At 43.6% G+C, this 13,815-nt stretch overlaps 2 protein-coding genes across 2 annotated transcripts in view; both read right to left on the bottom strand.

Annotated features, from left to right (window-relative positions):
- Window positions 1-708: 708 nt before the first annotated feature.
- LOC113948167 (leucine-rich repeat and IQ domain-containing protein 4-like) lies at window positions 709-1,509 on the bottom strand. Its single transcript, XM_027645546.1, has one exon. It carries the CDS (start codon window positions 1,507-1,509, stop codon window positions 709-711), a length of 801 nt encoding a protein of 266 aa, XP_027501347.1.
- Window positions 1,510-7,505: 5,996 nt separating this feature from the next.
- COL22A1 (collagen type XXII alpha 1 chain) overlaps window positions 7,506-13,815 on the bottom strand; it is a 221,166-nt gene continuing 214,856 nt past the window's right edge. The window contains exons 62-65 of the mRNA XM_027645748.1: window positions 11,259-11,325; window positions 9,324-9,506; window positions 8,882-8,959; window positions 7,506-7,931 (exon numbers count right to left, since the gene is read on the bottom strand). Coding sequence (XP_027501549.1) covers window positions 7,744-7,931; window positions 8,882-8,959; window positions 9,324-9,506; window positions 11,259-11,325 — 516 coding nt within the window. The 3' untranslated portion in view covers window positions 7,506-7,743. The remainder of the gene's footprint in view (window positions 7,932-8,881; window positions 8,960-9,323; window positions 9,507-11,258; window positions 11,326-13,815) is intronic.

Genomic DNA, 13,815 nt, shown 5'->3' with positions numbered 1-13,815 from the left:
CATCAACTCCAGGTCCCTGCTGCCTCCAGAGAGTGTGACAGTCCTGTGCTGACACTGTTCTTCAGGAGAAACAGACTAAGAAATGCACTATGTCCTGCCAAAGAAATGGAGACATCACTTTCATGATACCTTGTGGGACCTGGACACAGGTTGTTTTTTATCCAGCGCCAGGTGGAAGCCTGAGATGATTCAACATGTGTGTGATGTAAAACTCCAGGGAAAATTGTGAGATTCTGGGCTATCTGAAGCAAAGCCAAATCTACAAGTCAGTTTGACCTTAAACACTTCCAGAAATCTCAACTTGCACTTATTTTGAGTCCAGACTCAAGCACCAAGGCAGTGTGCAAACAGAGTAGGGATTATTGCTATTTGCATACCACCAGTTGTTTACCTGACTCTGTCCTCTCAGACTTGCTCGTTTTCTCAGACTGGATGTTTGGCTGCAACATTTCCTGAGATAAGTCTATCATAAATAACAAAAAAGATTACAGTTGTCCCTGGATGAGTTTTTGAAAGGTGTACACAACCATGCAATACCAGTGTCAAAAAAAAAAAAAAAAAAAAGACTACCAGAGAAATCACCTCAGAGCAGAAGGGAAACTTTTGAGCTCCACAGAGTGATTTCACCAGAGCTTTCTGTCTCAAATACATTTTGCTTGTACAGAATAAATCCATCTCAGCCACATCAAGAGAACTGACACCAATGGTTTAGTCTCTCCGAATCCTATGAAGTGACAAGAAGTAGTCTCTGATCCCTTCAGGGCCTCTGCTGCAGACTTCAGTGGGAGGACTCTCCAGTGGATTCCCCTCAAAATTGCATGAGCAGTAGTTGTATCCCCAGTCCAGGTTCACCAGCTCCCCAAAGGCTGCTGGAAGGGACTGTAGCTGGTTGTTTCCCAACCAAAGTGTGCGCAGATTCCTTAAAACACAGACATCCTCAGGAAGGCTCTCCAGTGAGTTGAAAAGTAATAGCAATGTTTCCAGTTTCTCCAGATGCCGAATGCTGGAGGGGATTGTACCTATTTTGTTGTCACTCACATCCAGAAAGGTGAGGCTCCTCAGCTGGCAGAGGGGTGCAGGCAGCTCAGTCAGGCTGTTGTTGGCCAGGTGGAGGCTGTGCAGCCTTTGAAGTGCCCCTATTTCTGCAGGTAGGGAGCTCAGGTGGTTGTTACTCAGAGTGAGCCTCTCCAAGCAACTCAAAGTGCCAATTTCAGCAGGGATTTTCTTCAAGTTGTTGGAGTCCAAGTAGAGGCAGGTGAGGTTCCTCAGGCGGCTGATCTCCTGTGGGAGCAGTTCCATCCGGTACCTCAGGCAGCTCTCTCGTTCTGGGCTCATCTCCAGGACCTGCAGTTGGTCCAAACCAAAGACCTGTGGGGGGACTGACACCAGCTCTCTGCCCGAGATCTTGAGCTTCTTCTTCCCTTTGTACTTCGGATCATGCTCTGCGAGGTACCTCCAGAGTGGATCAGAACCTGGACAGGCACATTGGAGAGAGGTGACTGCATCCATGTCTCACCAGAACAGTGGTTGGTTGAACAGAGACAGGCAGTGACGATCCCTTGCATATTCCACAGGAAACCTCTGAGGTTCTTGGGGATTCAAGATCCTCTGTCAGCTTTCCACTCTGCCGAGCACGTTACCAACACACATGCAGAGTGTTTGGGTTGCCCAGGTACATCCCACTGAGTAAACACTTGGTGCTCTCACATGATCAGGTGTTTCCCTCCCAGCTCTTCAGTGTACACAAAACCCAGCTCCTGGGCTGTGATGTGACCTCTCATGGCTGCAGCCAGTGAGCTGGTGGCACGTGTCTGTCAGTGTTCAGAAACTGAAACAGCAGTGCTCTACCTCTGCTTTTCAGAAGGTGAGTCCAAATCTCTGCTTGTGTGTAGCTCTCCCCTTCTGGAAGCATCAAAGGTGCCATTGATGAAGGTTTCACATTGGTTAGTCCCAAGGGATTGCAATGGAAACAGCAAGGCAGGATGGATTTGATGAGTTTGCTAGAACCTGTGTCACAGGAGAGTGTGTGGCTGCACAGATGGGTGTTGAGCGCCAGTAGCTCTCTATTCAGACAATACTGGCAAGAAGATTTGTAGATTATTGCTCAACTGTATGAACTTGCATTCTAGATTGTAGTGTGTTTTTTTTTTTTTAATTGAGTTTCACCCTGAAACACAGATTTTTGGGTCTGGTACATAGCAGGTGTAACCCTTGACTTGGATTCAGAGTGCAAATACCAAAACCATACTGAAATCAAACCTGGAATTTCTTCCAGATAAATTTTCAGTATTTGTAAGAGAAAGCTGTCTCACATGCCTAGTATCCAGCAGTGTGTGAGGCTGCTTGGGCCTTATAGGCTCCTGGGACAGAATCATGGAGTCACAGACTATGTTGGGTTGAAGGGACCTTAAATATCATCTACTTCCAACTCCTTTGCCATGGGCAGGGATGCCACCCACTAGATCAGGTTGCTTAGGGCCCCGTCCAGCTTGGCCTTGAACACTTCCAGGGGTAGATTTTACTCAAAAAAGATTCAGCAGAACTCATGAAAGTCTAATAATTTTTCGAAAGCAAAAATGGGTACAATAACTTGGAAATATCCATACAGCAGAGATGAATACAGCAGCCAAGGGAAAGTGAGATTTTCACTTGCAGGGGAAGGTTGCTTCCTAACAGACCTCACAAATAACCATAAAAATAAGACTCAGTGTTAAACTCAACTCTCATCAAGAAAGTGCTGAAGAAGTTATTGCACTGACAGTAATTTCAGACTTGGATGAAAACCATCCCCCACATTGCTAGGGGGAAAAATGTGTTTCTAAGAACACATTGTCAAATACATCTGTCCTGTGAAATAAACCAAATTGCTGCCTTCTGCTTAAACACGCTTTTCTCTTCAAATCCAAACCTGAGTCTTTCAGACAGCATGTCATGCAGAGCCAAAGCTGTGGTCAAAAAGAAGTTTTTGTGATGTTTGGCACTGTTCTCTTGTTACACTTTTTTACTCCTGGAGTTTGACCCAAAGTGGCAGGTTCTTCTCTGCTCCGTCTTGCAGGACATCCTTCTTCCTGATGTTGATAGCTGGCTCATCAGGAACGTCAGAGTATGATTAATGTCCCTCTGTCAAATTGTTCCCTTGTGCTTTCTACATAAAGTTCATGATATAAAATGTAAAGTAGCAAGAAAGAGTCCATATTTTCAACACATAATTCCCTGTGGACCCAGCAGGATATTCTAACTTTTAGTTCAGACAAATTCCAACAGCTTTGCCAGCATCAATATTGTTGAGTCAAGCCACACAAGGTGTTCAGATGTTAGCCCTTACAGCAAAAATCTCCTTTGTAAAACAACTACAAAACCCAGTCTCCTGTTCATTATGTCTTTATGCTTTTCTTATCAGTTGTTCCAATTTCACAAGTCAGAAGACAAAAATCCATGTTTGTGACATTCAGGTTTAAATCAAATCAATGAAGCTAAGCAGGCTTTTTCTTAATTCAACTTCACCATTTACAAATATATTCTATGATTCTATGTTCTGTGACTCTGAACCTTACTGTGAGAGACTGAGTATGAGATTCAAAAAAAACCCCATAATTTGACATGATACATAATATCCCCTGGGGTCACGCACTTAAGCTCTGGAAAGGTGTCCCTTGGTCCTACACACCTGCCAGTCCCTGTCAGTGTCTCTGGCTCAAAGACATTGTGGATGGTGATAACCTGCCATGCATAGGCATCAGATCCTGCTCCAGAAGCTGCCAAAATGAAATCTTTATCAGGGCAGGGTTTGGCCAGTTTTCACATTAAAAGACTGAGCCATTGGTAAACTCCATTTTACTTTTTTTTGTTTGTTTTGTTTTGTGTTTGTTTGTTTTGTTTTGTGTTTGTTTGTTTTGGGTTTTTTTATATATAATTTTATATATACATATTTAATATTTTTTTAATTGCCTAGAATGTAAAATCTGTGCTTGTCTCCCCACCAGTTTTGTGGTCAGAGCACAGAGTTTGGGCTTAGCTGCTACAGCATTTTTATTGTCTCTCTGGAAAAAAAAACAAACAACAAAACAAAAACACAACAACACAGGCATTTGATATAGCTTCCAAGAAGCAGCTAATTCAAAACTGTTTAGAAAACAAGTAGAAATTCTTAAATAATTTAACAAAAAAAAGAGGTATTTTCCCCAAATGATCTGATTGCTTTGTTCTGTCTTTGTAATTTATTTATTTGACAGGTAACAAATGGAACGAAATAATGGTCTGTTTTTTATAATTGTAATAATTTACACACAATATATATATAAAAAAAATGCCAGCAACTGACAGTGGTGCCATAAATACCATGTGTACCTTTTAAAAATGTAAATAATATATTGCCTTGCTCTCTAATGCAATTTTAACAGTATATCCTCTCTTACCACAGGACCAAACCAAAATCCAAAAAAAAAAAAATTAACCTATTCCTGGGTTTAAACCTCAGACTCAGTGAGCAGACCTTATGGTGATTTGCCAACCACTTGGTTGCAGAGATGGGAACACTGACATGCCAAAGCCACAGCTGTCCCTTATTCAAGAGCAGTTAGGAGAGAGAGCCATCAGCACCATCTCTGCCCTACCTGCCACCCCCTGCCTGTATGATCGCCTTACACAGTGCTGGACAGACAATACACTCACCATCACCTGCTCAGGCACAGACCCATCTGCACCTTCTGGAGGGCAGCTTGTGACCATGCCCAGGGCTGTACTTGCTGCCCAGATGGCAGACCTAATTTGGAAAATGATCTCAGACCACCTTTCCAAAGACTGCAAACATGCTCAAAATGACTGAGGTAAAAACTGTGACAGCTTTTGAAATCCTACAAATACACCCTCCTCTCTTACCTGTTGTTGCAGGTGACTTTTTAGGCACATTCACATAGGGCTTGCTTCTGTAAGAGGTGGCAGCTCTAGAAACCTCCCTCTGATGACTATACCCTGAAAACTGGGTGGCTACAAACATGAATCTTGATCTGGGTCTGCAGCTTGTGTCTCGTACTCTGCTCATTAGTGACAGATTCTGCTTAGTAAATGTCATTTAACTGGCTGGAGAGAAAACAAGAAAAAGAAAAAAAAAAAAAAACAACAAGAAAAAGCAGGGAAATGGCACCCACTGAATTCAGGACAAGAGACAATCTGGGGTGTCTCCAGGAACAGACTGAACAGATAGCCATATGCTAGGGAATATGCTGGAGCAAAGGGAATTAGGTTGTACCCCCTTTACTGGGTGGAGAATTTGCAGAGATGTAATATATACCTAACCCAAGGAGACATGTGTCCCTTGTGCTCCTAATACAGGCTCTTGGAAATGGATCCATCAGACAGTCAAATGAAAAGGGCTTTCAAAACAACCCCTTAGATCACCTTCAGCTGGATGACATTGCACCGTCTCACCTACTGGGGATTGCACTAAATGACCCCTAAAGGTCCCTTCCAACACAAATTATTCTATGATCTCACAAGACTTAAAGACCCTGAAGTTTCTTTAACAGAACATCATTATGTATCTTCCCTTCACATGATGCACCAGCATGTACGGAAATCTATCCCATGCTTGACACATGCAGACACATAATGAGAGAGAATCTTTAGTGACTAAGGAGTCACCATCATGACAGGAATTACATGCCACATTAGCATGGCCCAATTAAGATGTGTGGCCTCCATAACACCTGCTCACTGCCATCACATTTACCCAAAATGATGTCTCATCCCATGCTGGGAGCTGTCTCTTGAGTAGGGGCCTGTTTTTGAGTAGGGGAATCTCACTCAGCCTGGACTAGGAAAAATGTTTCTCTTAAATATGTGATCAACATGTTTGCTTTATACTAAAATATAGCAAGCTGACCCAAGATGCAGTGCAGTAAAAGATATACCATTGAGAGTTACTTAAAAGTGGTAAGCTTTTCACTTCGTGATATTTTCACTTTCATTGGTCTTTCCATAACAAGAAACACAGTAAAATCAAATCAAGGACTTTATTTGAATAGGAAATAGCAAAAATAGCACCACTGAATGCTACACAGTAAAGACTTTAACACTGGCATTTGAACATGTTATTTAATTTCATTTTTCAGTAATGCAGAGAAAAAAATTATCTGCTGCTGGTGAGAAAAAGGTTCCAAGGCTGGCAAATGCTTGTCTCTGGGCTTTAGCCTCAGGGCCTGCTTCTGGGCTGGTTATCAACAGCTGTGGCTTCTGCTTGGGTTAGCCAGTTTGGAAGCACCATGCCATATGGTGGATGTGTCAGCAGGGCAGGGTGCCTCTTTTCTGTCTCCAAAAGAGCAGATGAGATTCCCAAACACATTCAGCACTTAGTGCCTGTGTCAGGTCCATTACTCCGATCTCTCACTACAAACTGCTTTGTGCAGAAGGGGTTTGAGAATGCAGCTGCTTTGCTGGCTGGAACAGATATCCAAGGCCTGATCACCTCTCAAATCTGCACTTTGTGGTGGGCAAACCTTCTTGGTTAGAAGGTTTATCTCACAAATGACCTCTTGTGAAGGTCTTTTCAGACTCTATGCCCTCTTTAGTCTGTCTTTGCATTCTCAGGTTGATTTTGGCAATCAGCTGACAGGAGAAAAGGGCCAGTGTTTGATTTGTTGTTTTACCCTCAAACATGATTTTCTCCATGTTTCTGAATACTTCTTTACTCTGATCCTTTCGTCAGAGATCAACATCCTCCTAGACCAGCCTGCAACTACTCACCCACCTTCTTACTAACACAGCTTGCCAAGTTATTGTCATAGTAGATCATGCAAAACAGTTGGGTCACTGTTGGCTTCCTGAGGTTTTTAATACAAGGGGACTTTCTGTGCTGCTCTGGCTGATTTTTCGGTGAAGCAGTGGTAGGGAGCTGTTCATGCACTGACAATACACATGGGATTTGACATCTCTGAGCTGACAACAGACGGTGTCGAAGATTTTTGCAGAGGCATTTCACTGACAGAGGGAAGTAAGCTCCATCCGTTAGAATCAAACTTTCTGAGTACAGAAGTTCTTGCACAGAGAGTAGCAAAGAGGTTGGGTCATCTCTGTGGTCTCTTCAGGCCTTTACTATGAGATCCCACATGATTCCATAAAAAGTAGCTCCTATAGGATATAGATTCACTTATCAGCAGAAGAATGTTAAATTTAACAGGGATCTTCTGGAAAACACACACTGGCTGTTTAAAACTGCCTTTCCATTGTGAGTTGCAGGTACTGGAGACCTGTTTTCCAGCTTTGGCATGGCTCTACCTTCCTCCCCTCCATGAGGATGGCAGATAGCACCAACAATCCTGTGATCAGCCTGCATCTCACAGTTAATGCCCCAGGCTGTAGGATTTGATTTCAGTTTAAAGGGTGTGGGATAAAGCTTTGGAAAGAATTAATCAAATAGCAGACAAAAAATTTGGCATTGGAATGGTTTTGCATAAACAGCTACACAATGCATTGATATTTTATGCTCTTGAAAAGAGGGAAAGAAACGCTTATTTGTAATGTTTTAATATACCCTGATGTTGGAGAAAACAAAAATAAGTTCACATATCACATCAAAGATAATAATAATAATAATTATAATTCATAAAAATAATCTGACCGACCGGCAGCATTTGTTGGCTTTAGAAGGCCTCCCACAAAAGAAACACAGTTGAAGACATCTGAGAGCTCTTGGCAGGTGTGATGAATTCAAGTTTTAGAAGCAAGTCTGCAGGTGCTCCCTGTGTGCTAGGGCCCTTTGACATTGCTGGGTCGGGCAGCCAGGCTTGCATAGTAAGCGCACTGAGAGGGGTCACACTGTCCATTGGCTCCCGGAGGCCCCTGTGCTCCTGCTGGACCAGGCACACCAGCTTCCCCTTGAGGGCCGGGTGGTCCTGGCATCCCGTCTTTGGCATAACCAGGCTCCCCTGGGAGGCCTAAAACAGAAACAAAATACCCTTGGTGAGTGACACCCCCGGGATGCAGTACTCAGCAGTGCAATGTCACAGGGGATGACTTTGCTGCCAAACTGGGATGCAGATATCAGCTCCCACAGATTTGGGCTTGGCTAGGAGGTATCTCAAGGATATGACCAGTGTGTCTCTGAAGGAAAGATTTCCACTCCCCATGGCATCCTTGGGGTGCAGAGCTCTGCTGTGGCTGCTCTGCCTTTATCACCACACTGAAGATGTGAAGCTGCAGGAGATAACTAATGACATATAATCCTCACAGAGAGGAGCTGAGGATGGGAAAACTAGAGGCAAGAGGTGGCCTGGGGAGATAACTCATTTGTTTGAAGCACAGTGGATCCATTGTTATTTGGAGGAAATGCAGGAGCAGTATGCCAAATGCAAACCATGGGTTTACAAAGGCTTCCCATAATTTCTTCCCCAAGAAAGCGAGTGAAGGCAAAACTGATCAATGACTCCTAATTTCAGATTGCAAACAAACTATATTTGCTGCTGCTTTGTCAGTAACAGAAAAGCAGGAGCTGTATGTCCAAGGCACAGGTGTTCAATATGACCTTTTGTAGCATCTGAAGCTGCCTGAATCTCTGGATTCAGCTTGGTCACAACAACACTCTGCCAAGGACAGAGAAGGTGCTTCACAGGGTATCTAATAATTAAAGCTTCGCTTTGGATTCGACCCAAAGGTCAGTTAACTTAGCTGTAACTGAGACGGATCATAATACCTGTCCATCAGTTTGAGTAAATAAAAGGTGGCCAGATATGATGCTAGTGATGTAGTTCTTGCCTTGAGCCACTTTCTAGAGAAACCATGTATGCTGTATTTATGTTATCCTGATTGTCTATCTAATATGGCAGAGACCTGTGTCCTTGAAATGGTTCTGAGTGATGTGTGTTGAGGGGTGCTCTGAATAACACACCTGGAATTCCTGGAGGACCTATTTCCCCTCGTTGGCCAATACCAGTGTCTCCTTTATCCCCCTTTGCTCCTCTTTCTCCTGTAGAGAGGGAAAGAAAAATAATTAACTGATGAGAGTGGTCTACAAAACTATAGAATAGTACTATAGATCTTTCATCCACACTGAAGCCAGTACATTTGCCAAAAAAAGTTCCTAATTGTCATCAATCCTCCAAGATTGGACATTAAGTGGGAATTAAGACTTGCCCCACTCTAGCTCTGGCCAGAGGTGGAACATACCAGTGACTGCTGGTCATATTCAACACCTCTAGTTCAACAGACTGAGATCACTTTAACACCTGCATTTTGAGGGCTTACTTATATGCTACTAAAAGGAGAGTGGGATGACAAAGTGGAGTGGACACACTTTTATTGGACTGCCCCACACCCCAAGTTTCACTCACCTTTGGGACCAATTGGTCCAGGTGGCCCTTCAGACCCAGTCTGTCCAGGCCGGCCAGGCTCTCCAGGAGGGCCAGTTCTTCCTGGGAGTCCTTCCTTCCCAGGGGGACCAGGAGGTCCTGGTCTGCCATGGGATGCTTTTACTTGTGCAGGCTGTATCTGAGCCAGGAGATAGGTTAACTTTGCTGTAAAGAAAGGGAAATGAGTTTGTTAGACTAAAAGGACTATAATCCAAGAGATTGAGAGCCAGAACCAGGGGCCCAGAAAAGTCCAAGTATTGCTACAATTTGTTTTCCCCACACAGTCATTTCCCATAATCCATGATTGTGCCCCTCGGTCCTCTCTAAGTTACTGAAAACTCATTTCTCAATAACTTTAAATTTCTCCTAAGTTTCATACTTTGTCCTAAATTTTTCTGTCATCCTCTACTTCTTGTCCTCCATCTTTCTTTATCTATGAAAATGTGATCATTGCAGCTTTAAAAATAAGAGCCTTTTTCCACTGCTTCTGTTACACAGAGTGAGATGCTACATAGCTGGTGTGTAGGGAGAAAGCTGACTTTTCTTGTTTTGGGGTGTTACATATGTGGAGTTAAAGCTGATGTACCCATCTCTGGCTGTGAAGTCAGAAGCTGTAACTAAACTTCCTGTGACAGTGTATTTTGCAATTTCCAAGTAGGCACATTGCTTGCCACTTCACTGCTAAGACCCTGAATGACTGTGCTGGTTTTGGCTGGGGTAGAGTTAATTTTCTTTACAGTTACTGGTATGGGAGTAGGTTTTGGATTTGTGCTGAACACAGGGTTGATAATATAGAGGGGTTTTTTTGTTATAGGTGAGCAGTGCTTACACAGAGCCAAGGCCTTTCCTGCTTTCTTTACTGCCACACTGGCAAGGAAGTTGGGGGTGGGTGAGAGGTTGGGAGGAGACACAGCTGGGACAGGTGATCCAGACTAACTAAAGGGATATTCCAGACCATATGGCATCATGCTCAGTATATAAAATGGGAGGAGGAAAGAGGAAGATGGGAGATGTTTGGAGTGATGGCATTTGTTTTCCCAAGTCACCGTTACTCACAATGGGGCCCTGCTCTTCTGCAGATGGCTGAACACCTGCCTGCCCATGGAAAGTGGTGAATGAATTCCTTGTTTTGTTTTACTTGTGTGTGCAACTTTTGCTTTGCTTATTAAACTGTCTTTATCTTAACCCACGAGTTTTCCAGCTTTTACCCTTCCAACTCTCTCCCTGATCCTGCTGGTGGGGGAGTGAGTGAGTAGCTGCGTGGGGCCTGGTTGCTGACTGGGCCTATACCATGAAAACAACCTAGAGAGCTCTTAAGATATACTCAGCATCACATAAACATCCTACAGAATGGAGTTTTCTATCTTCTCTTCATTGGTCCTAAATCTCAAATGCTTTTAGATTGGCATGGATATTGAAGTCTGAGAGTGTGTAAATAAAATCCATGAAATAGATTACTACATTGAATCATGATCTTTAGCATGGAGGAGAATGCCTGCAGCTGTGTGTCAGCTGCTTCAAGAACTGTGTGAGAAGCACTGCAGCTCTGCATCTCAGTGTTGATGGGGTCAGTAGCGGTTTGACACACTGAGAGAAACAGCAGCCCACATCCACTCCAGCCTCTCCTCATACCAACAAGTATCAAATGTCAGGCAGAAATCAGGAACATTTCTTCTCCAACTGGGACCTCAAAAACAGGTTTACATCCTACTTTAATTACTTTCTGTGCTATTGCTGGGAACATCAAAGCTTGGGGACCAGTAAAGCACATTTCATTTTACACACTTCTCCTTCCAGGCAAGCCTGTTACAATATTACCTTCCATAAGCAGGAGATATTCAGGTGCCAGTACAGGTATGGAAAGCATATTTTGTACTCTCAGATACACCTCCTGGCTTCTCAGAAGTGATTACTTACCATCTAGCTGCTTGGATAACTCCTCTTGGATGAGCCTTCTCAAAGTCTCTAGAGATGGGGGTTCCCCCTAAAGAGTCAGAATTGCAGCAATGAGATGATAATCACACCCAGGGGATCAGATAGTGATAGGATAAGGGAGAATGGTTTAAAAGAGGAATGATTTAGATAAAAGTAAAAGATAGATAATAGTAAAAGAGGAATGATTTAGATACGATGTTAGGAATAAAATGAAATAGTAAAAGAGGAATGATTTAGATATGATGTTAGGAGTAAATTCTTTACTGTGAGGGTGGTGAGTCACTGGAACAGGTTGCCCAGAGAACCTGTGGATGCCTCATTCCTGGAGGTGTTCAAGGACAGCTTGGGTGGGGTTTGGAGCAACCTGATCTGGTGGGTGGCATCCCTGCCCATGTAGAGACTGTTGGAACCAGATGATCTTTAAGGTCCCTTCCAACCCAAAACATTCTGTGGTTCTATGATGTGCAAACTAAACCCTCCACAGAGGGTTTATCAGGTGGCATTTCATCACCTACAGCATACACAGGGCTGCAGGGTCTGCCTGAATGTATATATATATATGAATATAAAGGGACTCAAAATAGAATCACAGAATCAGGTAGGCTGGAAAAGACCTCTGAGATCATTGAGTCCAATCTTTGACTGAACATCACCATGTCAACTAGACCATTGCACTAAGTGCCATGTCTAGCCTTTCCTTAAACACCTCTAAGGATAGTGACTCCATCGCTTCTCTGAGCAGCCCATTCCAATATCTAACCACCCTTTCTGTGAAAAAAATTCTTCCTACTGTCCAACCCAAACCTTCCCTGGCACAGGTTAAAACTATGTCCTCTTGTCCTGTCACTGGTTTCCTGGGAGGAGAGGCTGAGCCTCACCTCCCCACCTGGCTACAACCTGTATTCAAGCAGTTGTAGAGAGTGATAAGGTCCCCCCTGAGCCTCCTCTTCTCCAGTCTAAACCCCAGCTCCCTCAGCCACTCCTCACAGGATGTGTGCTCCAGACCCTTCACCAGCTTCACTGTCTTCCTCTAGACAGCTCAAGTGTCTCCATATCCTTCCTGAATTGAGGGGTCCAGAACTGGACACTGTACTTGAGGTGTGGCCTCATCAGTGCCGAGTACAGGGGAAGAATCACTTCCCTGATTCTGCTGGACACACTATTCCTGATACAGCCCACCTGGGCACTCGCTGGTTCATGTTCAGCCACTGTCCACCAGCACCCCAAGGTCCTTTTCCACTGGACCACTTTCAGCCACTCTGCTCCCAGCCTGTAGCACTGCAGGGTGTTGTTGTGGTCAAAGTGTAGGACTCAGCACTTGGTCTTGTTGAAGCTCCTGCCACTGGTTATGGCCCAGCCATCCAGCCAGTTCTTAATCCAGCAGAGAGTGCCCCTGTCCAAGCCATGGGCTACCAACTTTTCCAGGAGTATACCATGGGAGATGGTGTCAAAGGCACCCACAATTTCCAACCTGCTGGCAAACCATGGGATCAACAGTGTAACCAGGGATCCTGGTCTGAGGGGATAGTTGGAACAGTTTTCCCATCTCCTTCCTAGAGAAAATCTCCTTCCTCCTTCCTATACACTCATAGGGTAAGTGGTAGAAATCAAATCAGGAGATGTGCTCAGCCCTGCCAGGTCACAGTGGAGATCCCACCCCCTTTTCCATCATGGCATGTTTCCTTGCAGAGAGATGCACATGTGCCCCAAGGATAGTAACAGTGGGTATCTGAACTTGTTAAAAACACTCCTACTGGATGCATTACCTGCCAACAGGCCTTATCTCAGGGAACAGAAGCCAGTTTATGCATATGACACCTTTTCTTCCAAACCAGTACGAGGTTCTGCCTGATATCAGCCTCTTGAAGAGAGAGAGGGAATGTGGCTTCCTGGCCTTGGCCCCCTACCCAGCCCCTAAGGCACAGTATCTTTCATCCCTTCTCTCAGCTCTTTTGTGTGACACTGCTGTTGTACAGCTGTAATAACTGTCAAAACTCGAAGTGGTATGAACAAAAGTTTGGATGATGCAACTGAAAAAATGATGAAAGGATTTTTAGTAGGAGGAAGGAGAATTTTTTAGGTTGTGGCTTTCCAAGTAAATTAAAAAAAAAAAAAAAAAAAAAGAGAGGTTCTAGGGTAACCAGTCTCTTGTCCTTGCATAAACTCAAAGAAAAAATATAGCTATATTTAAAAATAAACCATTTTCAAGCCACAAGATCAAATGTTTCCTTTGTAAATCAGAAAGTAAGACGTTTCACTTGAAATACAATTTTAGTTTTTTTTGGCTAAAATTATTCTTGGAATTTCTGTTAATTTGGAAAATACTTCTGTTCAACCTAAAGACTGCATTCTTTTGTCTATGAGCTACTTGCGTTAAAGTGTTACTTTTCCCACACACACTTATCCTTTTAACATACAAGGATGCAGTTTGTGTCCTTTATGCTTATGAAAACCTAGGGAGCTGTTCTGAACCAGAAGTTACTCTTCATTAAAAAAAAAAATGAGATTTTATTAAATAGCTAAGTAATATTTCAGTTTT

The sequence above is a fragment of the Corapipo altera genome, unplaced genomic scaffold (genome assembly GCF_003945725.1).
Source record: "Corapipo altera isolate COAL_440 unplaced genomic scaffold, ASM394572v1 51, whole genome shotgun sequence".
In the NCBI taxonomy this organism is placed as follows: domain Eukaryota; kingdom Metazoa; phylum Chordata; class Aves; order Passeriformes; family Pipridae; genus Corapipo; species Corapipo altera.
The sequence above is the reverse complement of the archived record's forward strand: the minus strand, read 5'-3'. Positions and strand labels throughout refer to the sequence as shown.

Excerpts from the sequence above, each read along its gene's own strand:
- LOC113948167 (XM_027645546.1), bottom strand. The coding sequence starts at position 1,509 with ATGGATGCAGTCACCTCTCTCCAATGTGCCTGTCCAGGTTCTGATCCA.